This window comes from Nematolebias whitei, chromosome 22 (genome assembly GCF_014905685.2).
Source record: "Nematolebias whitei isolate Nwh7 chromosome 22, NemWhi1, whole genome shotgun sequence".
In the NCBI taxonomy this organism is placed as follows: domain Eukaryota; kingdom Metazoa; phylum Chordata; class Actinopteri; order Cyprinodontiformes; family Rivulidae; genus Nematolebias; species Nematolebias whitei.
This window is the reverse complement of record NC_056519.1, coordinates 12734046-12759621: the sequence shown is the minus strand read 5'-3', so window position 1 is coordinate 12759621 and position 25576 is coordinate 12734046. Positions and strand designations below refer to the sequence as shown.

Genomic DNA, 25576 nt, shown 5'->3' with positions numbered 1-25576 from the left:
TTTAACAGGGTATACATTATGAATGATTTTATATGAAACCTCTTTAACTTGATTCGTTATGCAATTTTTTCCCCCATTTAACCAAACTCGTTTCCATTAATTTTCACCAAATGTAGAGGACCAAAAAAGATCTAGTAGGAAGTAAAGTAATCTACTGCAGACATGTTCTTATAAGTTTGTTGGAACATGTTTCTTTAGTGATATTCATTTCACCTAGCATTATGGGGCGTGAAGCATAACATTGAAAAGTCTGTTGAAGTGTGAGCTGTCGCATTTCTACCCCGCCCACCCACAGGAACAACCAATGAACATCGCTGTTACACAGAGCAACAACTTTTCTGTCCAATCAGCTCGCACTTTCTTCACTCTTGTCATGCTAAGGAAGCTCCGCTAGCACAGACCTTATAAAACTGGAGTTTGGGCCTCAGTTTTACCTGGCTTTAAAGTGAACATAACAAAATCAAAGTGGATGTCTATATTTCACATTACAAGTGACCTATATAACGGGTTCTTGTAAAAACTTCTTCGGTTCGACAATCATGGGAGCGAACAACAGTACCCGGCGAGTGTCATTCGAGTCCGACGAGAACGATAATATTACAGTTGTGAAGGGCATACGGGTAAGTGACGTGATTCAAACTTACTGAAACAGGATCTATGAATGAAAAAGTAATAATAATGTGCCAACAAAAATGCCTAAGGCTTATCTGGAGGCTAATGGCGCTTAGAGACTTGGCTCATATTGGAAACTTGTGAAAGGAAAGCAATACAAAGAAAAAGTTAAGTTATAATCATGTTTAGAGACAGTAAACTTAATATTGTCGGAATGTTAATGCAACAACTGCTTTATTTTGTCATCACATATTTATATTATACAGCTCTGTGATTCATAAATTCATTTATTGTGTATGAATGTATGTGGTATGTAATGTAGATAACTTGGATACCTTTTCCCAAACCTAGCTGATGTTAAATATAGATTTGAGAGGCTTTAACCAATCAGGTAAGACTTTAATGAGCATGTCTTTGTCTATTATTACTCTCTTAGTAAGCCAGAATAAAACGGCTATGGGTTTTTTTCTGTTTATCCCAGCACTGTAGCATATATCTGCTAAATTGTTTCCCTATAAGCACTACCATTCCCATAGAGTAAGTATTCATAATTTATTGATGTAGAAATCTTAGTTTCACTTGAACTGACATAGAAAGTTTGCATTTTTTGATAAGTTGTACCCAGGACAAGAGAAAAACTCAACTTTCCAAAATAAAAATTGGCATATTGTGTAAAAAGAAATAAAACAAAACCTCTCAATTAATCTGGTTGACTGGCAGCTGGGACTGTATTCAAAACAAGCATGGAGATTGAGTGCCAGCTTTTCAGATACATTTTAAGGAATATTTAAGTTTTCTTATCTATAATATAAAAGAGAAAGATTTAGAATAGAGGGAGAATGATCAGGATTTGTCAACTTTTCATTAATATGTCTGCATGGGCCCAGGAACACCTACTCAGCAGCAGATATCGTATATACAAATATTAAAAACCAGATTGCTTTCAGATCTGCAGCAGGTACCTTACACTTGTAAAAAGAAGTGATCTCTCAGACATGGACTGCACTCATAAGAGGTGTTCCAGAGAGGGATCATGTGCTTTTGTTGTTACTTTTGCATACCAGTATCTGGTATTAATATTTACAATAAAACAAAGTAATTTTTCACTCTATGTTGGTTATAATGTTCTGCTGCTTTGGGTGTTTTTTGTAAACAGTTTCTATATTTTTTTTAAGTTTGCGATACCTCTCAAGCAGTGAAGTGCTTTGTTTTGTCATCAAAGTGTTAAGGTCTTCGTACTTGTGGGAAGTCATGGCAGGTATTTGTAATGGGTTGCTTTGAAGTAAAAGGTCTTTTCTTTGTCATTTACAGCTTTCTGAAAATGTCATCAAACGGATGAAAGAACCTGTTGCTCCTCCAAAACCGAAACATGTTCCTACTTCCACAACTTCTGTGTCGCCAAACCTCACTCCATCTCCCCTACTGCAGCCCATACCTCAGTATCTTGATCCACTCACCTCCTTGTCACCTCCTCCTCTTGTTGTTCCTGCTCCAGCTGCCACAGAGACTGTGGTTGCACCTCCTCCTCGACCTCCCACAGAACAGGTAGTGGCATCTCAAAAAGATGATTTGGTGCTTGCACCTTTATCATCTTCAGCTTCTGCTAATGCTGTCCCTGATCCTGCTTTTAAGTCTGTAGCAACACCTGCTCCTCTTCTTTCTGCTGATATGGTAAGTTTGGGAACATCTTCCTCTCCCCATGCTCCCACTGAACCACTTACTTCTGTTTCTTGCCATGCTCCAACAGTGGTAGAACCTATCACTTCACTTGCTTCTCCCCCAGTGGTTGAACCACCTCCTTCTCACATAAGTCAACGCATTTCTTCTTCTCCTCCTCTGTTAATCAAACCCACTTCACCTCCTGCTTCTCCATGTGTTTCTGAACTGATAACCTCTCCTCCTGTTCCCAAATCAGAACCCCTGTCTTCCCCTCCTGTTTTCAAGCCTGCCACCATCTTGCCAGCATCCGTACTCCCTTTGGGGGACTCTTTGTCCCCGCAGCCTGCTGAGCCTTTAGCTAAACATCCCCTGCCACTGTTTACTGCTGCTTGTGAACCAGTTTCACCTCCTCAGCCCACAGCGGGTCCATTATCACCTGCTCCAGTCCCCGAGCCAGTGGCAAGGCCTGAGTCAAGTCCAGTTCCACCACCTGCTGCAGCACCAGCAGGTGAGTTTTAGTCTGCGTGGCCTAAAATCTGTTTTTATAACAAAAGAAACTCTAAATATGTTTGTCAGGAGCATAATTTTGACTGTGATGCTGTAATATTCTGGTTAAAGTAGTGTTTGTTCAAATTTAGGAACAGAGAAGCTTAAAAAAAACCTTTTTGTGAGTTGAAGTTGAACGTTGGAGGATTTCTTTAAATTATTTCACACAAACCACCACCACAAAGCCAAAATTGATGTTACTTATCAGAATTTTTATTTTTATTATACTTTACTTAATTGTTTGTGCATTTTTTTATTTATTTTATAGACAAATTTAATCATCTTTAATCTTGTTCTTTTTAAGAAAACCAAGAGTTAAAACTCATTTATAAACGGAGTTTTTTTCACTTTAATGTTTTTTTTTTTTTTACCTGCATGTATGGAATGCTGCTTTTGCAACATTTTTAATTAGAAGTTGAAGGTTACGAGGGACTAAACTTGCCAAGGATTTATTTTGCATTTAATTCTGATTATGTTTATTGTGTGGGTGTTTACTGCAGGCCACCTTAAGCTGTTTGTCTCCAACTTTTCATGGAGATTATAATTAGTCTTAATTTTAAAATGTGCCTTGCAGTAGCTACAATCACATTATGATTTATTGCCATCCTTTAACTGTTAATGACATGATTAATTCATTTTTATTTCTGAATGAGGTTGTTTAAAGTGTAACGTAATGAACAGCGACTGAAAGCATCCTCTGGGCTTTTTTTGGCGTTTTCTGCAGGCTGGCCTTGTTTTCTGGTTCTCTTAATAGACTGCTGTTTTAAGAGAAAAATAAACTCTACAGCACTTAGACATGGCTTACAGGGTTTGCACAGAGGAACCTGATGGGCAGTTCATTCAGCATCAGTATTGGACAAAGGTTACATCATAGTAAAAATGATCAGTTATGTGCCCACTCAACAATCAGATAAACTCGCAGCCTAAGAATTTCCACCTCAAAGCAAAGTTTTGTCCTTTTTGTTTTGTTAGATAGATGCCCAAATCTTCTCACAACTATGCAAAGGACGTTTGAATGTTACCTGCTGATTACGAAGTACAGAATAGACCCTGGGCATAAATTCATTCCAGGGTGGCATCCATGAGGTGGGCAAGCTCCTCCATCCTTGACTGTGCTCAGTTAGTAAGGTAATTAAAAAAGGGCAATTTATGCCACACCACGCTGGCTTCAGTGATTAAAACGACACTTCCGCAGTTTAATGCAACAAACTTACAGGCCCCATTAAAGGTTTATATGTTTCTTTAAGTTTCTATGACCTATGTTCAGTCGGTGTCTTGCGTGCATTAGGCAGCAAACATTGAGAAGAACAGTTTGTATTTTATTTGTGTCACTAATCTATGATATGGTTGTTTTTAATCTTATTGTCGGTGGCCAGTTGTACCATGTTTCATGTAACTGTCACTTATAGAAATAAAGGAGTAATAAAATAAATATCCTACAATACAACACATTTTAAGACCACAGAATGGTGCACAGGTGTATTTGTAAACAATCTTAAATTTTTACCTGGTCATGGGGGTTTAATATGATACAAATACCTACATTGTGTCATTTGGATTTTTTTTGTAAGTTCCCTTAAAATGACAGCACCAGTTCAGGAGCCCGATTAAATGCAAATAAATAAATAAAAACGAAGAACCTCCGTGTTTGTTTGTGGATTGGTAGAAATACATCTTCATATTTCAAAAGCCACTTTTCACACCTGAAAATTATTTCTCAACTTTGTCTGAAGTTCTTGTATTTGAGTGAATGACTGAAATAATAATAATATGTCAATAAGAATGTTTTGAGACTGATCACATGCCTATAGGCATTGAAAACCTCGAGTAGAAGACATGTCGATTTACAGTCGTGGCTTTAGAGGTCACCTCGCAGCGTAGGTTGGATACCAAGGTCACAAAGTATTATAGAAGTGAACAAAAGTCAACGAGTACAATTGATCATGCCTGAGCATGCTCTTTTTAAGGAATAAGAAAGCAAGGTGTGATGAATGTGAATGTGAATCTCGTTAAAAATGTTGCAAAGTTCAGCCCAATTCTCAAAGGGTACGACCTTAATGAGGCAGACATTGATTATGTGTGTCCACGAGAGTTGGGTATCGAGTGTGGCGCTCAGCAGGTCGGCTGTTTCTAAATCATGCCCTGACTAAGTATGTGTGCTGATTACGCCATAGTCAAGGTTGAACCTCCTACACCTTCTCCAATACGCTATAAATATTCATATGCCAGAGCCCGCACACAGTTCTGGACTAGTCTGTTTAAAAATGTCTCCCAGGTGTAGCCATGAGAATGTGAATGAGAAACATGAAAGTGCGGGTGCATAAAATGGAAACTTGTGACAATTATCAATCTCTTGTTTTTAGTGAAAATTGTCAGCTTGACCTTTATATCCATACATGAGTTTGAATCGGCTAAAGACTGTGAATAAAGATAAAATCGGATGATCGGAGTGCTATCTACCTGAGCTGGAACCAAGCTCTTGGCACATTTTTCCCTTTTCTTTTCTTATCTATTTTGTGAAAGGTGCGCGGTGATTCAACTAAGCGCAAGGTAGAAACGTGAGAAAGTGGTAATGTTACAGATTATGCCCTCCATGCGGGTCCTGGGGTTAATGAAACTTCTGATGAGAAATGCAATTTGCCTTTGTCTATTATCTCCACTGCCAATAGCCTGTGCACCACTGCCTTGTCGCCTCCTCTGTGGGTTTTTCCATAGGGTGCAGCGATTGGTAGAAAGGAACAGAAGGGAGATGCGTCTAAAAAGATGATGAGTTTTTAATCTTTTTAACATTTACATGTCCTACTCAGGACTGACAAGGTCTCTGTCAATCTGGGATTGTCTCCAACCCTAAGCAGCCTCCCTGAAGGACCCCAGACAGTGTTTATCATATCCGAACCTGTACTGTGGCTGACCCCGTGGGCTCACTAGCAATACGAAGTCTCTCTCTGTGAAGCTGGAGAGGATATGAAGGGTTGCTGCTGCTTGCCTGAACTTGGAGGACTTTGAAAATTTTCCTTTTCATAGCATGCTTCAAGAAAGTATATATTGAAAATCATGATTATTATAAATATAATTATAAAATATAATTGAAAGTTATTGTAGGAAGGACAGTTGAAGCTGATATCGCAGTTGTAACCTCTTTAAATAAATTCTGTAATTAAGCACAGAATTTAATTGCTACTTGATTTTGGAGTCAAGTGGACAAGGTATTAAAAGGTGATTGCATTAAAATATTCTGTTGTATATATTTTGCAGTCGCAGCACGGTGGCGCAACTGGTAGAGCCGCTGCCGCTCAGCGAGCAGGTCCCTGGTTCAAACCCCGGTCCAGGGGCCTTTCTGGGTGGAGTTCGCATGTTCTCTCCGTGCATGCGTGGGTTTTCTCCGGGTGCTCCAGTTTCCTCCCACAGACCAAAAACATGCATGTTAGGCTGATTGGTAACTCTAAATTGTCCCTAGGTGTGAGTGAGAGAGTGAATGGTTGTTTGTCTCGTTTGTCTCTATGTGGCCCTGTGATGGACTTGCGACCCATCCAGGGTGTACCCCGCCCCTCGCACAGTGATTGCTGGACATGGGCACCAGCAACCCCATGACCCAAAATGGAATAAGCGGGTAAAAGATAATGGATGGATGGATGGATATTCATTCATTCATTCCTTTTTTTTTGCATTTATCTATGTCTTGGCAATCTTTCGGCACGTGTGAGATTTAGGGAGGAGTCTTGCTTCCCAAAGCCAGCTTTTCCATGAATGAGATGGGGAATCTGTGGCATGGCTCCACCGATTTGTTCTGCCATTACTTAGTATTGTAACATAGAGAGCAGCGTTGCTCATTTTACCTGTCTGTGGTGACATTCTGTCTGAGTAATTTATGTTCAGTAGATATTATTTTCAAAAGCTCTTTATGAAAAGCACCATTGTGTTTTTACTTTGGTGTCATTAAGTTATTTAAACTTTATACCAGCACTGAAGCCACAGGTACCAAGGCAACGGTAATAAAAAAAAATATTTTAGTTGACAACATCAAATAATCAGAAGTTACTTTTTATTTAATTTAAGGAAAAATATTAATCTTTAGTGTTTTAATGTTCTCACCTATCTACCAACACCAGAAATCTATAAAGTCCTATGTCCATTTCCAGTGTATATTACAAAAAGTGGAGCACTCGTGTCATATCTTATTACGGTTTCATATTTACCAGTTTTAATTTAATTACTTTAATGTGACATAGATGTCTGTTGCAGATTGTTTTAGGGTTTCAGACCTACAGGTTGTCTCTTTTCTCCAAACACAGTTGTAATTAGACTCCTCAGCAGTGAGATCAATGGTGTTTGTGATTGCAGTCAAACATGATGGATATTATTTTCTCATGCTCTGAACAGCAGGTGTCAGCGGACTAGATCTCTGAGGACGTATTCTACAACTAAAAAGTAGTAATCTGTCAGTCTGTTCTAGTGTTTCCAATCCCATCTTCTCTGTGTTTGCCTCTTGATAGTTATTTGGAGGGGTTACTTGTTTTTTAGACAAAGAAAAATACTTTTTAAATTGTAGAAATTAGTCAAATGATTAGAACGCTTTGTAACTTGACATATTATTATTGACAGTGTTTTGTTCCACAAAGCTGCAGAACCCCACGAGGTTCATGTATACATGACAACACGTGCTTGTATTTGTATTTGTTTGTGACTTTGTGGTATTACTGAACCTTGATCAATGCTTTTACATCAGTTTTAACGTCATTTTTGTATAATTTGATATTGAAAGTGCTTACAATTTTTAAAAATATTTGGTTATGTGTTTAAAAAGAGGCAGAAAATAGCTCTGACTTTCAGCACGTTAGGTTTGCTATATGTGCGATCAGAAGAAGTGCTTTAAAAATACACACTAACTCTGTGTCTAAATTCAGTGCTTGTGCATGAGCCAGTGTTGCTTTGGAAATTTTTTGTTTATTCAAATAAATTACTTGCATATTCCTGGTTGTTTAGGTTTTTTTTTTCTCTTAGTGTTAATCTGATTCAAGTATAATGAGATTTCCGTGGTCTGCTGTTACCAGGTAATAATAGACTCTGACAATAGGGATTATCCCATCTAACTAATGCAGTGAGAGACTAATCTTGATGGATTTAGACACTCCCCCCCACCCCCCCATCACTGCAGCGTTGCAGCACACCGCATGCCACTTCTGTCTTCAAAGCACGTTTTTTGGGCTGGTCGTTGGCCGGCATCTTTACTTTCATGCTTAATTACCTGCCAAGATAGGCCTGTGAGGACACGGAGTCATACACGTATGTCATCAATGACATGATATATGGAGACAGGGTGGGATTGAACTGTGATTTTAAGAATGGAGAATGCATATCTGTCATTTTATGTGCATGTGTAAATAATAAACAGAATATTCTATGGCAAGCTTAACTATTCAGACTCCAGGAGGCTTTCTCATTTCCAAATAGTTTAGGTTTTGTAACTTAAAAGTTGTTTTAAAGCACACACAATAGGCTGCTTCAACAATGTTCAGTCAGGTCATCTGGACGGTTTCTTATTTTACTGAAATGTTTCGTCCTACATCCAAAGGACTTTTCAATTTGAGGAGCCACCAAACAAATGGAGTCCCACAAACAGCACACTCCCATAGTGGTGGAAAATACAGTTTGTCGGTGATAAAATGGCCTCCAGGACCCACACTCTCCCCCGTCAACTCCTCTGAGGCAGCCATGCCGAAGTGGTTCCAAACACCAAAGTTCATGCTCGATAATCCAGGTAAAAATCCAACAATGTTTAGTCAGGTCCTTGAAAAAGTCCTTTGGATGACGGATGAAATGTCTCAGCAAAAAAAAAAAAAAACGTCCAGATGACCTGACTGATAATTGTTGGATTTTTAACTGGATTATTGAGCATAAACTTTGGTGAATAGACTGCTTTATTAAAGAATAGAGTGGTTGTAGATATAAAAAGCACATGGTTTTTGAGGGGAACAATATTTTTTTTGTAAAAACTTAAAGCTTTTGATAGAGGCCTTTTTTTAAACTGACATTTGAGGATGTAAAGTCTACTGAATGGTCTTGTTCTCTAGTATCAGTTGTTTTGACTATTTTCACAGTTTTTATCTATATTACTTTTTTCTTTTGCTTTTTTGTTTTCAGTGGATGAGGAGGCCCTGAGGAAGAAGATTGCTGATGAGCTGAAGAAAAGCTTGGAGCAAGAAAGGGCTAAAGCCGAGCAAGAGATGCAAGCATGGTTAGACTCCTGGCTACACACATACTTACACATACGATCTCCCTCTGAAATATTATTTTCATTCTCTTGCAAAAAATAAAAAATGGTGTTACAAAGCATTTTTGGAATTTCTAAAGCAGATTTCTTGCTTTATAAATTGCAATATAGAATTTATATTTGAATTTTTCACAATATTAAAAATAAAATCGCAACATTGATCTTAAAATGAAATGAGACCTTTGATATGCAGCCTAACCACATTTTTAACATTTTTAAAGAATCCTGACTTTTTTTTTTTAATGTAACCATTCTCCTCTTTCATTAATAGTCAAAAAGGTCAGCATCACTCTTTCCGATCCCTACTGTTTCCAATTTACCTCTCTTCCGAAGCACATCAGCACATTTTCCTTTCCTCCCTATTTGCTGTCGTCCTCTCCTTCTGCTCTCCTGCAATCAATTAATCATGTCTTAGAAAGGAGGGCACAACGCTGAGATAATTTCCTGGGTGTAGAGGGGTGATCTATTAACACTCCCTGATGAAGAAACACTCTTTTAGCCTATTCCCATTTTCTTTCCCTTCTCTTTAAATCATTTTATGCCTTTTCTTTATCTAGCCTTTGTTTGTGTGACCTAAAAATAGATTTACCATCAAAACAGTGTTGCTCCTTTCTGTTCAGTTTTTATTTGGTTGAGAAGGTAGAGTTAACCGAGCACCTGACCTATTGTTTAATGCCCCATTCAAAGCAAAAAAAATTCAACCGTTTAAAAAAATGTTAATTTCTGATTAATTATTTCTGTTTTGGATTTTTTTTTTAAACAACTACAGCAAATACTGATGTCTAGAGAAGATAAAATTACAAATGTACAGCATGTTTGATTTTGTTAGCGCAGGCCAAATTCACATATACAGTAGTCCCACGTTCATCGCGGGGGATCCGTACCCTGAAGACCCGCGATAAGTGAAAAACAGCAAAATAGGAATAGTAGTACAAGTAGTAAGTAGTAGTTTATTTATTTATATATATAAACCCTTTCCACACTCTTGCAACATTCTAAACAATGTTTCTAAACAATGTTTCTAAACTCTAAACGCTCTAAAAGAGCACAGAATGTCATGATTTCAGCTCCCTGCCTCCTCTGCTCTTTGCCACCTGCAAGCGCTCTTGGCCACGCCCACTTCTCTACTCTCCACGGTGAACAGCTGATCAGCTGCAGCAGGATGCGATAAAGCGAGTCTGCGATAAACGAACAGCCAAGTACAGAGGGACTACTGTATTTCATTCCTTTCTTTTTTTTCTCCCAATTTTTACTTTTGCAAAATATAATACTGGCTTGCTTATTATTATTTACAGAAACCAGCTTTAAAACTACTGTGCAGGGAAAATACAGTAAAGCTGAACACTATCCATACACTAATCACTTAAAAAGAGTTTATCCTTATTAAAAAAAAATAAATAAAAAAAAAGAACAGTAAATCAAAGACTTGATAAACTTGTAACAAAGTAGAACAGTCACTGAAGACGATTTATATTTCATGGTGTGTTTTGGCATTTTTATTTCACTTTAAGAAATTATTATTAGAAAGTATTCATTCGGGTTACTTCCGGTAAGATGGCGCCCGTGTACATGGCTTGCAATCCACCTCTGCTGATGGTGTTCGGATTATTTTTGTTTTTTGCATTTCACATCTGTGACATCAACTCTCTGCTGGTGTATGACAGACAACAACTTTTGAATCTTCGTTTTTCTGGCACTGAAGTCGCTTATATTGACCATTATCAGCGTACCTCTGGACCCCCCCTCCTCCCCCCCTGCTGGCGGACGTGCCAGCTTACCTTCGCTGCGCTCCTCACCTCCCTGCCCGGAGATCTCGCTTCAGACGCTGAGGAAAACGTCCTGGTCAGCTGGTGAAGCTGAAAGCTCTGCGCGCTGCATCTTCCTCTTCAACTGGCGGTCATGGTCTCCAGCTTCCCGCGTGCCCGGACCAGGTAACCAGTGGGAGTTGTCAGCCGTTGCGCAGCTCGGACCGACCTAGAGGGGCTGTTATTGAAAACCTGCGGCCATTAGCACGCGCTAACTCCATCGCTGCGGTCTGCACCTCGGACAATATCCGGATGTGTTTGGTCAACGCAAGATCTGTTACCAACAAAACTTTTATCCTCAGGGATTACTTTCAAGAGCACGATTTGGACTTTCTGTGCATCACAGAGACTTGGATGTCTCCGGGTGAGTTCAGCGCCTTGACGAAATTACTGCCACAGAACTGTCTGTGTTTTAACGCCCCGCGGCCATCAGACCGGCGCGGTGGTGGATTATTAACAATATTCAAATCAACTTTTGACTGTAAACAACTGCCCATCCCAGTTTCCCGCGCCAGCTTTGAGCTGAGCGTCTTTGAACTCGGACATTCACCTCCGACGTTATTTGCACTCATCTACCGCCCACCTCGATCTAAGGATTTCATAAATGAGTTTTCTGACTTCTTGGCTGAAATCACACCAAAATATGAGCATGTTTTCATTATTGGTGACTTTAATTTGCATGTGTGCTGTCCTGAGAAGCCCTTGGTTTTTAGATCTATTGGACTCATTTAATTTAACTCAACACGTAAATGGTCCCACCCAAGAGCGCGGACGTACACTGGACCTTGTTTTAACTCATGATATGACTGTTGATAATCTTATTATTGGTGATAGTTTTTTCAGACCACATGCCAGTCCGGTTTGAGTTCACCCTCCCCCATCTAACTCCTAAGTCGTGCATTCCTGCACGCCGCAGCCAGACCATTAACCACTTCACTGCCACACGTTTCACAGATGTTTATAACTCTGAAATGATCATTCAGGCCCCAGTGTTTCTCACCACCACTGAGGAGCTGACATCCCAGTTCAACTCTGTCTGCTTAAAGACTCTGGATCATGTTGCACCTGTTAAAACCAAAAAATCAAAACTGAGAGCAAAATCTTGGCTGAGTGACGTCACAAAGGCCGCTAGGCAGCAATGTAGGAGGGCGGAACGAAAGTTGAGGAAAGGCTTCAGGTCTCTTTACAGATACTTGAAGAGAGTTGGAGCTGTTATCAGAAAACAGTAAAAGCTGCTAAATCAAAATTCTTCTCTGATATAATTACCTCAAACTCTCACAACCCACGTGTCCTCTTCTCCACCCTAAACTCTGTTCTCCACCTCACTGAGCCATCACCTCTGGAAGCCTCGACTGAGCTGTGGGACAACTTCCTACATTTCTTTTTGGAAAAAATTGCGACCACGAGGGCTCTCATTTCCCCTCCAACTCATGACCCATCCATCCCACCTCAATCTGTAGCTCCTTTTGACCATTTTGAACCATCACTCTATCTTCTCTAGAGCAGGTCATGTGGAACTTGAAACCTTCTGGCTCCCCCTTTGATGTGGTCCCCCCTCGACTACTAAAGGAGGTTTTTCCTACTCTAGGTCCGTCCATTCTTGCCATAGTAAACAGTAGTTTATCCATTGGCGTGGTGCCAAAATCCTTTAAACATGCTGCCGTCCAGCCTCTCCTGAAAAAAAAAAAACCTTGACCCCTCAGTCGTTTCCAACTTCCGGCCTGTCTCCAAACTCCCATTTGTTTCTAAAGTACTGGAGAAAATAGTCGAGTCCCAGTTGAAGTGCTTCCTGGAGGATCACACCATCTTAGAGCTTTTCCAATCTGGCTTTAAACCTCTCCACAGCACTGAAACTGCCCTGCTGAAGGTCTTTAACGACATCTTCAGATTCACAGATACCAGTGATTCTGTGCTGCTTGTCCTGTTGGACCTCACAGCCGCCTTTGACACAATCAACCATGAGATCCTCATTGCTAGATTGGAGCAGTGGGTGGGTGTCACAGGATCAGCCCTCAATTGGTTCAGATCTTACCTCACTGACAGATCCTTTCGTGTCTCCATCAAGGATTTTAGTTCCGCAGAGGCAGAGCTTAAATGGGGGGTTCCGCAGGGGGTCCATACTGGGTCCCCTCCTATTCTCTTTATACCTGCTGCCGCTTGGTGCTATTTTCTGGAAACACAACATGCCCTTCCACTTCTATGCCGATGACTGTCAAATTTACTTCCCCCTAAGACACAATGGTACATGCTCTATTCAACCGCTGCTCAACTGCCTGGCTGACATCAGGGACTGGATGGCTTTAAATTTCTTAAGTTTCAATGAAAAGAAGTCTGAAGTCATGTTGTTCCCTCCCAACGACACAATCACAAACCACTGCATCGACCTTTCCGCTCTAACCCTGTCAGAAAAACACAGAGTCACTAATCTGGGCGTGATAATGGACCCTTCCCTGAAACTTAACAATCATGTAAACATGATTGTTAAATCATGCTTCTTCCAACTGAGGGGGCTGTCTAAACTGAAGCCCATATTGTCAAAAAATAACCTGGAGACAGTAATACATGCATTCATTACATCTAGGCTTGATTACTGCAATTTGCTCCTGTTTGGTATCAGTCAGACCTCCATTGCACGACTACAACTGGTCCAGAATGCAGCAGCCCGATTTTTAACCAGTACAGGCAAAAGAGAGCACATTACACCAGTTTTGGCCTCACTGCACTGGTTACCGGTTCACTTTCGAATCCAGTTCAAAATACTCATGTATGTCTACAAATCACTGAACAGTGTCGCCCCTCCCTATCTCTCTGATTTGCTACAACCGTATGTCCCACCACGCTCCCTGCGGTCAGCGGACCAGTTGCTCCTCACAGTTCCAGGAACTCGTCTTAAGCGCAGAGGTGACAGGGCCTTCTCTGTAGCAGGACCAAGACTCTGGAACGAGTTACCTCTGCTTGTCAGACAGGCCCCCTCCCTCTCGGTTTTCAAGTCCCGTTTAAAAACTCACTACTATTCAATAGCTTTCAACACAAGATGATCTGTGTTTTGATCCTGTATGCTCCGCACTGGTTTGTCATCATTATCTGTATCGGGTTTTTTTTTGTCTATATTCTGATTTACCTCATTTTGTATTTTGCTTTGTGTGTTACCTGTTGTTTTGTCTGTACAGCACTTTGGTTGGCCTTGTTGCTGTTTTAAGTACTTTATAAATAAAGTGGTATGGTATGGTATGGCATTAATTTTGTCCAATGCAATATTTCTGTATAAAAAAAAAAAATTCATGGGATTTTGTGGATTTGTGGAACTTTGATTAGGTACGATTCCATCTGTTTGGCTGTAGGGCCATAAATGAACTCCAGAAATCTGGCTTTACATATTTTGCTCTGGTAGAAGTGAAGTAAAAGCTTCTGAGCTGCAAGTTTATTTAGGTGGAGCCTAAACTAATTTGTAGAAAGGAGCGGGTGCAGAGAGCAGATTTGCTTCTCCTGCTTCTCCGTGAGGCATCAGAGCAGAACAACTCAGAAAAGGATGAGAGAGAAGGTGGGATGAGGGTAAAAGAACTCTCACACCAATCCGTCTCTTTCCCCTCAGCCTAACACATTTTTTGTTACGGTGCCTGTTTTTATCTTTTACTTTTCAAGACACTTTCCTCCACTTTGCACCTCATGTATTGTTAATTCACCACCTTCTTTTTGCTGTTTTTTTTTCCCCAAAACATTTCCTAATTTGTTGTTTCTTTATTCAGTCTGCTGTCCTCTATTTTGGCCACATTCCATTTTTCTTTCCAACTCTTTTCTTTAGTGTGAATGTTTTTGTTTTAGAGTCCAACTGTAACACTCAAAGGTTAGTTGTTGTTGTGAAACTTCTGCCCATTATTTCAGTATGTAGTTGAGCAGTCTGTTTTTTGGCCTGTGCAGTATAATTGCATGTCAGACTTCTGAGTGAGAACACTGACCTTCTCTCAGAACTTATGCATTTCTTCTCCATTAAATGATCACTCTAATAAATTCTGCATTTCAACTAACAATGTAGGTTTAAAAAGAAAAATCAAAGCTATCAGACGTAGTTCTATCTTCTAACTAAACAGCTATCACACAGCAACATAGAAATGATAATAGAATGACATTAATAATGCTGTGTGAAGAATAATTAAAAACAGAACTGTATGAGTTGTGGATAAATAAAAACATGTTCAAAAGATAATTCATCAATTGTTGAACGTTGTTAAAATTGCTGCCAGCTGCTGGTTTATAAACCACTACGTTTGTTGACTTTGTTTAATGTCTTCATATAGCTGCTACTTGTAAAAACCTATTTTAATAAATTTGATTGTGTTTATCTAATGTTATCAACTCACAGTTGAGCTTTAAAAGATGTTTAGATACAACACAGAATGATCGCATTCAGGTCTCTAAACTTATACCTGTAGGAGTTGTGGTTTTGTCTTTGGTGTCCTGTTTATGTCTGTGTTCCACCTGGTCCTCTGTTTCTCTTTGTAGGGTTTGTGATTCTCTAGTATCTAGCCCCATCTTGTGTCATGTTCATGTCTTGTATCCTATTTCTCCTTCTCTGGCACCTGTGATTACTCACATGTGTCATCACTTGGTCTAATTGGTGTTTCCTGTATATAAGAGTGTGTCTGTGTGTCAGTCCTTGTCCTGGCATTATCTGTCCACTGGTGATGTCCTGTCCTGTTCCATGTGATACATAGTGATGGGCAGATGAGGCCTCATTGGATGTATGGCACATTTCCCAAACTGTCGACACTGTGTTGAAACTGTGTTGCTGTATCACTTAATGGCGACGTCTGATGGATTTAAAAAGTAATTGCAGGCAAATTCAATAAAGACTGGAAACAAACTGAACAAGGTTCATTTACACATTTTTATTTAAAAACATCAGCTGCTGTAACGTCTTTGGGTTGAGGCGATTGTGTCGTTTACAAACCATTTCTCCTGCTTTTGAGAGCACCCTTTCACATGGCACTGATGATGACAGCGTACATAGAAATTTCATTGCAAGTTTGTATAAGGTAGGGTAATTTAATATTTGCGTTTTCCAGTATTGTAGTAAATCCTGTGATCTTGGTGTGTTCGCCTCAGAGATGTATCTTTGTATCTCGATAAGACAGCACCTGGGAGCAAATCCTATATTTCACCTACAACAGAAATAAAAGTTAATCCATATAAACTAATTCAAATATCCTTCAGAAAGAAATTAGAATAACCCAAAAGAAAAATGATCAATAATGGAAACAAGAACGGAATAATCGTTTACCTTATTCTCCGTCATAAGATTAAAATGATCTCACATGGGAGAAAACTTCCTCTTCCTTAGTTGATCCATGGTGTTCGATGACAAGCCAAAAACCAATGCAAAGCAAAGAACACAAACTACTTCCATCCAACAAAACTCACAAATGCGTCGATACATTTTCTCCCTTATAAATACAATGTGGCACGTTCACAACCAAACAATACAGTAATTGTATCGGTCACATGGTTTTGCTTAAAGAGATACGCACATCGACACGGGGCTTCGCCTTGTTTGCTCGGTGCATTTACCGAGGTTTCAATGTCGTTAGACCCATCACTAATGATGCCTAGTCTGCTCCTCGTGTTCATCTCCTGGTTTATGCAAGTTTGCTGCTCTGTCAGCTCTTTTGTTTTGTAAAATAAATTCCTTATTTTATATTATCTTGAGTCCCTGCCTTCCTTCACCATCGGGTTCACAAATATCAGCCTATTGTTACAATACCATTCTAGAAAAAGGCTTGTATGCTTATTAGTTTTGATATTTAAAGGTGAAAGTTACTTTTTTTTCTTTCTTTTTTTTAACAAAAGATTATGGTAGTTATAGAAGTAATACTGTTGAGTGAAGCTTAAAAAGTAATTAGTGTTTTAGATATCCTGATGCATGCTGGTCAGCAGACCAGTTGCTCCTAACAGTCCCAGGAACCCGTCTCAAGCGCAGAGGTGACAGGGCCTTCTCTGTAGCAGGCCCAAGACTTTGGAATGAGTTACCTCTGCTCGTTAGACAGGCCCCCTCCCTCACAGTTTTTAAATCTCGCTTAAAAACACACTTTTATTCCCTGGCTTTCAGCACTGTGTGATCTGTGCTGAGTCTGTGTGCATCACACTGTGTTGGTCATGTTGCAGTTGTTGTTGTTATCCATTACTGTTTTTGTCGGTTTCTACGTTTTTGGTGTCCTGTTATGTAATCTGTTGCTATGTTCTGTTGCTGTATGCTCAATATCCTGATGCATGCATGCATGCATGCTAAAACACTATAGTGTTTTAGATATTTGTGGGTTATTCCCAACCGGCATCAGTTTCAAAAACTACATCCTGGTGTGGTGTATGGTCACAGCACACATCTAAATAGAAGTTTGTTTCACTGTTTCACAGAAACCGCAATCAGATATGGTGCATGTATGTGTTCGTGTGTGTGTTTGAGCATGTGTGTCAGAGAGTGCATACATGCATAAAATATTCATAGCCAACATTCTGAGACAATATTTCTAGCATCAATATTGCATTGGGTCTTTAAATGCTTTTGTTTCAATGCACCTGGGTTTAGTCTGCACTGGTATGCAAGCTTACCAGACATTTTGGTCCACTCCTGCACTGAAATGCATCTTGTAAAGATGAACGTTGGATGGCGGAAGTTTGAAATGGGTGAGATTAGGAAGAAGATGCGGGATGAGAGATGGGGAGTAAACAGGAGATAAGACAGAAGGCATTAATTCAAATGATCCCTTAGGTACTGCCTTAAGGGTAATAATAGTCACAATTTGACCACTTTTTGATGATGGATTAGTGGATTTGTCTTGCTTTTTTGATCATGACTAATTAATTTTGATCATACCCACTATTACCGTTATTGGCCAATATGCAGATGCATTCATAAACAAACCAAAGTTGAACTTTGAGTATCACATAGACGGTCTTGAAAACTCCACCCATACATTTTAAAATGAGCAATTTTTATTTAAGTCAGACATTCTTAAAAATAGACATAAAATAATAACATTGTTATAGTTTCTTAAAAAAATACGTTGATATTTTTACATTTATGCATTTTTTTTAGAAGTTTATTTCCTGAGATCCTAATGAAATGCCTTACAAAAATACTTAAGAGGTTCATTAACTAAAGCACGTTTGAGTTTGCTGCCAGACAAGTTTGAGTTTGGACAATCAGTGGTGCTTAATAACCCTAGAAGTACATTATTTATGAGTGAGCACACAGTACCTAGCCTGAGAGTTTTCACTCGCACATACCACACTAATAGGAAAAATACTTGACTGATATTTTATTGTTAAAAAGAAAAATCCCATTTCTTTTATCTATAATTGGCCACATACTTATAATGGTGATCTCTTTTTTAAATACATAATCATGTTGCGTATAGCTCATTAAACTGGCTAATGCTGGAGTAATGCAACTATCAACATGAAATGAGAATCATTCAAAAACCATGTTCCGCATACCTTGGTTATAACTAGTACCATATTTTTCGGACCAAAAGGCGCATTAAGCGAAACAAGTTAATTTTGACAGCTTTTTTTTTGCGCCATGTACCACATAAATTTGGTTCGAGGTCGGTAAGCACAACCAGAATTAATACTAAAGACACACCTGATTATAAGGCTCATTGTCGATTTTTGAGAAAATTAAAAGATTTGAAGTGCGCCTTTTAGTCCGAAAAATACGGTAGTTTTTTTTTAACTACTGTTGCCTTTCTATCATCTGGAACTAGTCTGTCCATCTCTGAAGAATGTGTTTGCTGATCCCAGTAGATCAGCAGTTATTAAGATACTTAGACCAGCCCTTTTTGTGCCAAAAACCATACCATGTTCAAAGTCGCTTAAATCCCCTTTATTTTCCATCCTGATGTTTAGTTTACATTTCAGCAAGTCTTTTTCACCACATCTCAGTGACTAAATGCATTGAGTAGCTGCCATATGATTGGCTAATTAGCTATTTGTGTTGTCAGTATGCCTACTAAAATGGCTGGTGAGTGAGGTTAACTTTAACAGCTGCTATTTGTAAATGCTAATTTTTCAAATAGTAAAATGCTATTAAAACTGATTAATCAAAAACAGTAAAGTGATGTATTTATTCCTACCAGGAAAAAACAAATTTGGCAAATGCCAATTAATTTTACATTTTTTTGTGAGATTATATTTAGGTTAAAGGTGCAGCATTGTTGGCTCGTTCTATTTAAGTACACTATGCAAGTGCTGTTTGTAATCTTCAGTTTGATAGAAAAGCAAAAACCTAAAGAAACAGAAAGGTTTTAACATCCCACATAAAGATGGAGTGAGTGCAGGAAAGTCAAGGTGGCGCCAAACAAAGTGCCACAGTTGTTATTTCTTGAAACTTTAGTTACTGGTATTTCAAGCACCTAAAAGCATAGACAACTTAATATTTTCATATTATGTCCTCTTTGTGCCCTTGTTACCATACCATACCATTTTATTTATAGAGCACTTTAAGCAACGACAGGGCCAACCAAAGTGCTGTACACACAGAAACAAACAGGTAAAGCACACGGCAATAACATAATGTAAAATCAAACTACAAACGGGATTCCAAAAAAGTTGGGACACTAAACAAATTGTGAATAAAAACTGAATGCAATGATGTGGAGATGGCAAATGTCAATATTGTATTCATAATATAACATAGATGACAGATCAAAAGTTTAATCTGAGTAAATGTAACATTTTAAAGGAAAAATATGTTGATTCAAAATTTCACAGTGTCAACAATTCCCAAAAAAGTTGGGACAAGTAGCAATAAGTGGCTGGAAAAAGGAAATTGAGCATATAACGAACAGCTGGAAAACCAATTAACACTAACTAGGTCAATTGACAACATGATTGGGTATAAAAAGAGCTTTTCAGAGTGTCAGTGTCTCTCAGAAGCCAAGATGGTAAGAGGATCACCAATTCCACCATTGTTGCGCAGAAAGATAGTGCAGCAATACCAGAATGGTGTTACCCAGCGTAAAATAGCAAAGACTTTTAAGTTATCATCATCAACCGTGCATAACATCATCAAAAGATTCAGAGAATCTGGAACAATCGCTGTGCATAAGGGTCAAGGCCGTAAAACTCTACTGGATGCTCGTGATCTCCGGGCACTTAACCGTCACTGCACCTCAAACAGGAATGCCACTGTCAAGGAAATAACAGCATGGGCTCAGGAATACTTCCAGAAAGCATTGTCGGTGAACACAATCCACCGTGCCATCCGCCGTTGCCAGCTGAAACTCTACAGTGCCAAGAGGAAGCAATTTCTAAGCAAGCTCCACAAGCTCAGACGTTTGCACTGGGCCAGGGGTCATTTAAAATGGAGTGTGGCAAAATGGAAGACTGTTCTGTGGTCAGATGAGTCACGATTTGAAGTTCTTTATGGAACACTGGGACGCCATGTCATCCGGACCAGAGAGGACATGGATAGCCCAAGTTGTTATCAATGCTCCGTTCAGAAGCCTGCATCACTGATGGTATGGGGTTGCATGAGCACTTGTGGCATGGGCAGCTTGCATGTCTGGAAAGGCACCATTAATGCAGAGAACTATGTTCAGGTTCTAGAACAACATATGCTCCCATCTAGACGTCATCTCTTTCAGGGAAGACCCTGCATTTTTCAACATGATAAAGCCAGACCACATTCTGCAGCAATCACAACATCATGGCTACGCAGGAGAAGGATCCGGGTACTGAAATGGCCAGCCTGCAGTCCAGATCTTTCACCTATAGAGAACATTTGGCGCATCATAAAGAGGAAGGTGCGACAAAGAAGGCCCAAGACGATTGAACAGTTAGAGGCCTGTATTAGACATGAATGGGAGAGCATTCCTAATTCTAAACTTGAGAAACTGGTCTCCTCTGTCCCCAGACGTCTGTTGAGTGTTGTAAGAAGAAGGGGGGATGCCACACAGTGGTAAAAAATGGACTTGTCCCAACATTTTTGGGATTTGTTGACGCCATGAAATTTGGAAACATCAGATTTTTCCCTTAAAATGATACATTCTCTCAGTTTAAACTTTTGATCTGTGATTTGTGTTCTATTCTGAATAAAATATTAGATGTTGGCACCTCCACATCATTGCATGCAGTTTTTATTCACAATTTGTTTAGTGTCCCAACTTTTTTGGAATCCAGTTTGTATAAAAACAAAATAATAGCAGATAATAACGTAAAAACGAACACAGTGTGATGGATACAGGTTCAACACAGATCATACAGTGTTGAAAGCCAGGGAATAGTATTAGGTTTTTAAGCGTGATTTGAAAACCGAGAAGGAGGAGGCCTGTCTGACAAGCAGAGGCAACTCGTTCCATAGTCTTGGGCCTTTGACATAAAAGGCCCGGTCACCTCTGCGCTTAAGACGGGTTTCTGGAACTGAGAGAACTAGTCCGCAGACCTCGGAGAACGTGGTGGGCCATACGGCTGCAGCAGATCAGCGAGATAGGAGGGGGCAGAACTGTTCAGTGATTTAAAAATGTACAGAAGTTGTTGAAGGTCAACTCTTAAAAGGCAGAGACAATTCAACCAAATGTGCTCCTTTTTAAATTAATTATATCTGGGCGGCTGTGGCTGACTGGTTAGAGCAGTCGTCCTCCAGTGCAAGAGTTGGGGGTTCGATTCCACCAGCAGTCACATGCCCAAGTGTCCCTGGGCAAGACACTGAACCCTTCATTGCCTCCGATGTGTTTCCCATCGGTGTATGAATGTGATAAAACTCTGATTAGACTTTGTATGAATGGGTAAATGTGGACACAGATTGTGTTGTAAAGCATTTTGAGTATCTTGATCAGATAGAAAGGTGCTATGCAAGTGCAGTCCACTTACCATACCTTCCATGTTCTGTCTTTCCATCTTTTTGTTTTGAGACTCAGTCCAATGAACAACCAAAACAACGGTTAATTAGCGAAGATTATCCTCCCCTACCCAATGCCAACCCCACCCCATCAATTTATCCTCTAAAGCACAATACGTTTCTTTCCCCCTGCTCAGCTATTGTCTACTTGCTCCCTCTGACTGACTCGACCATTCTCTGTGTCAGAGCTCCCTCCTAGTGCCAATCTTCTACAGTCGAATGAAAAATGTGTCCAATATCCCAGAGACAGGCCAATAATGACTGGAAAGCAATAGAGGTGAAGCAGACAGATAGCATCTAGCTAGTGATAGCAGTCTTTGCTTGGGTTAGCACTTGTGAGGAAGTCAGTAGCTCATTTTTTTTCTATTGTGTTTATTTATTTATTGTTTTAGCCTCCTACCTTCTCTTGACCAGATTGCCGTTTTTCCTCACTAAAGACAATTTTACATTTTAAAGTAACAAAAAGAGCTTTTTTTCAATCTGTTCAGCATAATGTATTGTTTTAAAATAATTGTTTTAAATGTGGCAAAATAAAATAATTTCCTAAAAATTGTGTTCTTTTGGATTTAAAACGCCAAACTAAAAGTAAAACAGCAATTTTTCTGTTTTTGCAAAACTTTCAGAGTATTTCTGAACACAGTATGTTCAAACTGTCTTCTATATAAAAACACATATTCCCAGTAGTTCAAATCAAAAAGTGACATGTCAAACGGTTGAATTAGCTGCTTTTGCAGACTTGCATAAGTACCATCCAATACTTTTTGTCAAGAAAAAAACTTGTTTATTGTTGCTTTTCAGTCATAGTTGTAGCAACTGTCCAGGCTTCTTTGAGTAAAGGTAGCTTAGATGCATTAGCCGTACAGGCAGGGAGGCGTGGATTGTGGGGGAAATGGTGAATGTAAAAGGCCATTAGGAGGCTCCCCGTGCGTCTGTGTGTGCGTGAGGCTGATGATGGATGGAGTGTGCTGACGTGCGCAGCCCAGTGGACTGTGAGACTGGACATGGCTGGTCTCTCTCTGTCTCCCTCCATCTCTTTCTCCCACTCTATGCTTCACTTCCTCAGGGCCAAACATGTCGTGTCGCCACTGCTCGCGCTTTCTACTTACTTTAACTCTTTTTCTTTCCTTTTTTTCTCTTCTTTCTCCTTGCTTTCTGACATTTAGTAACATAGCATGGCAGATTTAAGGCATCAGGCATACTTCAATTACTTCTAACTGTCATCTAGTCTCAGCTAAAGGTGTATAGGTGAGCTGCTTTTACCGGCCTGTCTATCAGCAGTTGTCACTGTTTATATATTGCCTATATTCTCAGGTGACTAAAGACATAAATGAGTTTTTCTATAAAAGATAAAAAAATATATATTTGAAAGATTACTGTGCGCTTGTAATACATGACTAGCAGAGCCAAGATGTAGAAATTATTTTTTTTTTATAACTATTTGTTCGTAGATTGTATTTTTAAATGATCATGATAAGCAGTAATGAAACCTGGGTGAACTGTAAAAAAGTTATACATTTTGTGTTTATAAAGCTATATATATTCATTGTGATGAAGAAGTTCAGTTTATAGAACACTAATATTGTTCAGCGTTGTTTTCACTGTTACCATTATATATAAGAACATGGCTGAGATTCAAATGAAGAAACTGTATCATATAATTTTCCAACATTGCAATCATTTAACATTCCCAGTTACTCTCAGGCATCATCTTTCTCATCAGCTGTATCTTTTATGAGCTCCCTGCATCTTTCTTCGGCAGACGTTTATGAAGATCCTCGCTGTCTTCATTCCGTCTGTCATAACTCACTCAGGTGCTCACACTCTGTTCTCTGTTTATTGTACCTTGCCACGACTGTTTGATTTCTCACAGAAGATCACTTTTAGGGGTTTCAGGGATGTTTTGCCTTATTCAATCAAGCGCACTGTCGCCGAATAGGGAGTGTGTTGCTAGGCAACTATGAGAACCGCGTGACGGGGTTCAAACGGTGGTCCTGCGTCTGCGGAGAATGTGCTGCCTCTGTCTAAACAATTGCTTCACAGAACTGATCATCTCTATTGATGGGTGAACGGCTCTTCTGTGTAATTACTTGCACTTTATTTAAACTGTGCAACAACTTTATTCTCACCGGTACCTTTTTGTCATACACAAGTTTTGCATTAAAGGTGTTTAAACCGTTACTCTTCAGCCCAACAAATTTCACTCAGGTCATCTGGATGGTTTCTTATTTTGTTGAGGTCTGTCACGATAACAAATTTTCCTGGGCGATTAATTGTCTCAGAAATTATTGCGATAAATGATATTGTTTGAAATTTGACAATAATCGGTAATTATTGTCAAATTTAAGAAGAAATGTTGGTTAATTTTGTGTGAAGTACCTTTTGTTGACCACTATGGCAGTATAAGACAGTTTGAACCAAAGGATGGATAGTGAAGGAGCGAGCAGCGTGTCTCGCTCCTGTGTCCTGTTTTTTGGTTCTCAAAATGGCGGACGCTCTGTGTGGTTTGAGCTCTTTAGCATAGCATTTTTCACACAAAGCTTTTAATAAAAAAATTGGTAAACAAGTTCTCAGCTTCTTTTTGCAGAGAAAATCAAATTTTTAGACGAAGGCACGGGTTTCAACCGTGAATTTTGGAGCTTTGACAAGACGGAGGTTTTTTCTCGAGGTGGGTCTGTTAGCTTAGCTTGTAGCTTAGCTTCTCAGTTTAGCTGCTTTTAACGATCCAAAAACGCAATTTTGGATGGTTAAAACAGATTTTAAAGAAAAAAAGAGAAAGGGAGGGGTCAGTGAAGAGCACCAGAGTTGAGCCTTTTGTCATCCAGTGTCTTCAGTAGAAAGAGAGAGACGAAGAAACAATAAAGCCGATAAATGAAAATGAGGTTGATAATTTTCATTTCTAATGCAATTAATTGATTTATTGTTTATCGCGACAGGCCTAGTTGAGACGTTTCATCCTTCATCCAAAGGACTTCATCAATCCTTTTTTTCATTCAACCTTTATTTATACAGGTTAATCCCGTTGAACCTCGAGGACTCATTTACAAGAGAGACCTGTTGGGTTTGAACTCAAGATTATTGATCATGAACTTTGATGTTTTGAACCTCTTTGGCTATGGCTGCCTCAGAGCAGTTGACGAGGGGAGAAGGTGGGCCCCAGACACCATCTTATCACCAGCAAACTGGTTGGCCCACTATGCCAGTGCTGCTTGTGGGACTGAGTTTGTTGTGACTCCTCATACTGATGAAGTCCTTTGGAAGAAGGATGAAATGTCTCAACAAAAAAAAGAAACCGTCCAGATGACTGGACTGAACTTTTTTTTTTTTTTACCTGGATTATTGAGCATTACTCTTCAGTGCTGGCCTATTTTGGTATTTATTCAATACTAAGAACAGGTGAAGAGAAGCAAATTGCATCAAAATGTACATCATTGTATGAAGATACTGGCAGGACTTTTGCTACAACTTGCTACAATTTCTCCTAAATTTGGTCTTTTATTGAAAAGCACTTAATGCTATTTGAAAAGACAGAAAGTTTCATGAGACTACACGAATAAAGCTATTTCAAAGAAAGCTGCTATTTCAGAATATCTCCGTTGACATTGTATAGAAGAGCACCTGCTTTTAACACAAATGCAAAACAAAAAAATAGTACATTTTAAACTTTAGTTTCAACTTGCCAATCAACAGAGAAGAACCCCTCTGTGCCTCTGACAGTGGAACTATCATTATTGCCTCTTGTAAGAAGTGAGGCAATTTCCTTTTCCAGCCATCGTGTCTCTACAGCACTGG

The 25576-nt window shown here is 39.4% G+C and overlaps 1 protein-coding gene across 2 annotated transcripts in view; it reads left to right on the top strand.

Annotated features, from left to right (window-relative positions):
* Positions 1-370: 370 nt before the first annotated feature.
* chchd3a (coiled-coil-helix-coiled-coil-helix domain containing 3a) overlaps positions 371-25576 on the top strand; it is an 83480-nt gene continuing 58274 nt past the window's right edge. For both annotated transcript variants that reach the window (XM_037696015.1, XM_037696014.1), the window contains exons 1-4: positions 371-620; positions 1924-2157; positions 2686-2779; positions 8959-9052. In XM_037696015.1, the coding sequence (XP_037551943.1) occupies positions 540-620; positions 1924-2157; positions 2686-2779; positions 8959-9052 (503 nt within the window). In that variant the 5' untranslated portion in view covers positions 371-539. The remainder of the gene's footprint in view (positions 621-1923; positions 2158-2685; positions 2780-8958; positions 9053-25576) is intronic.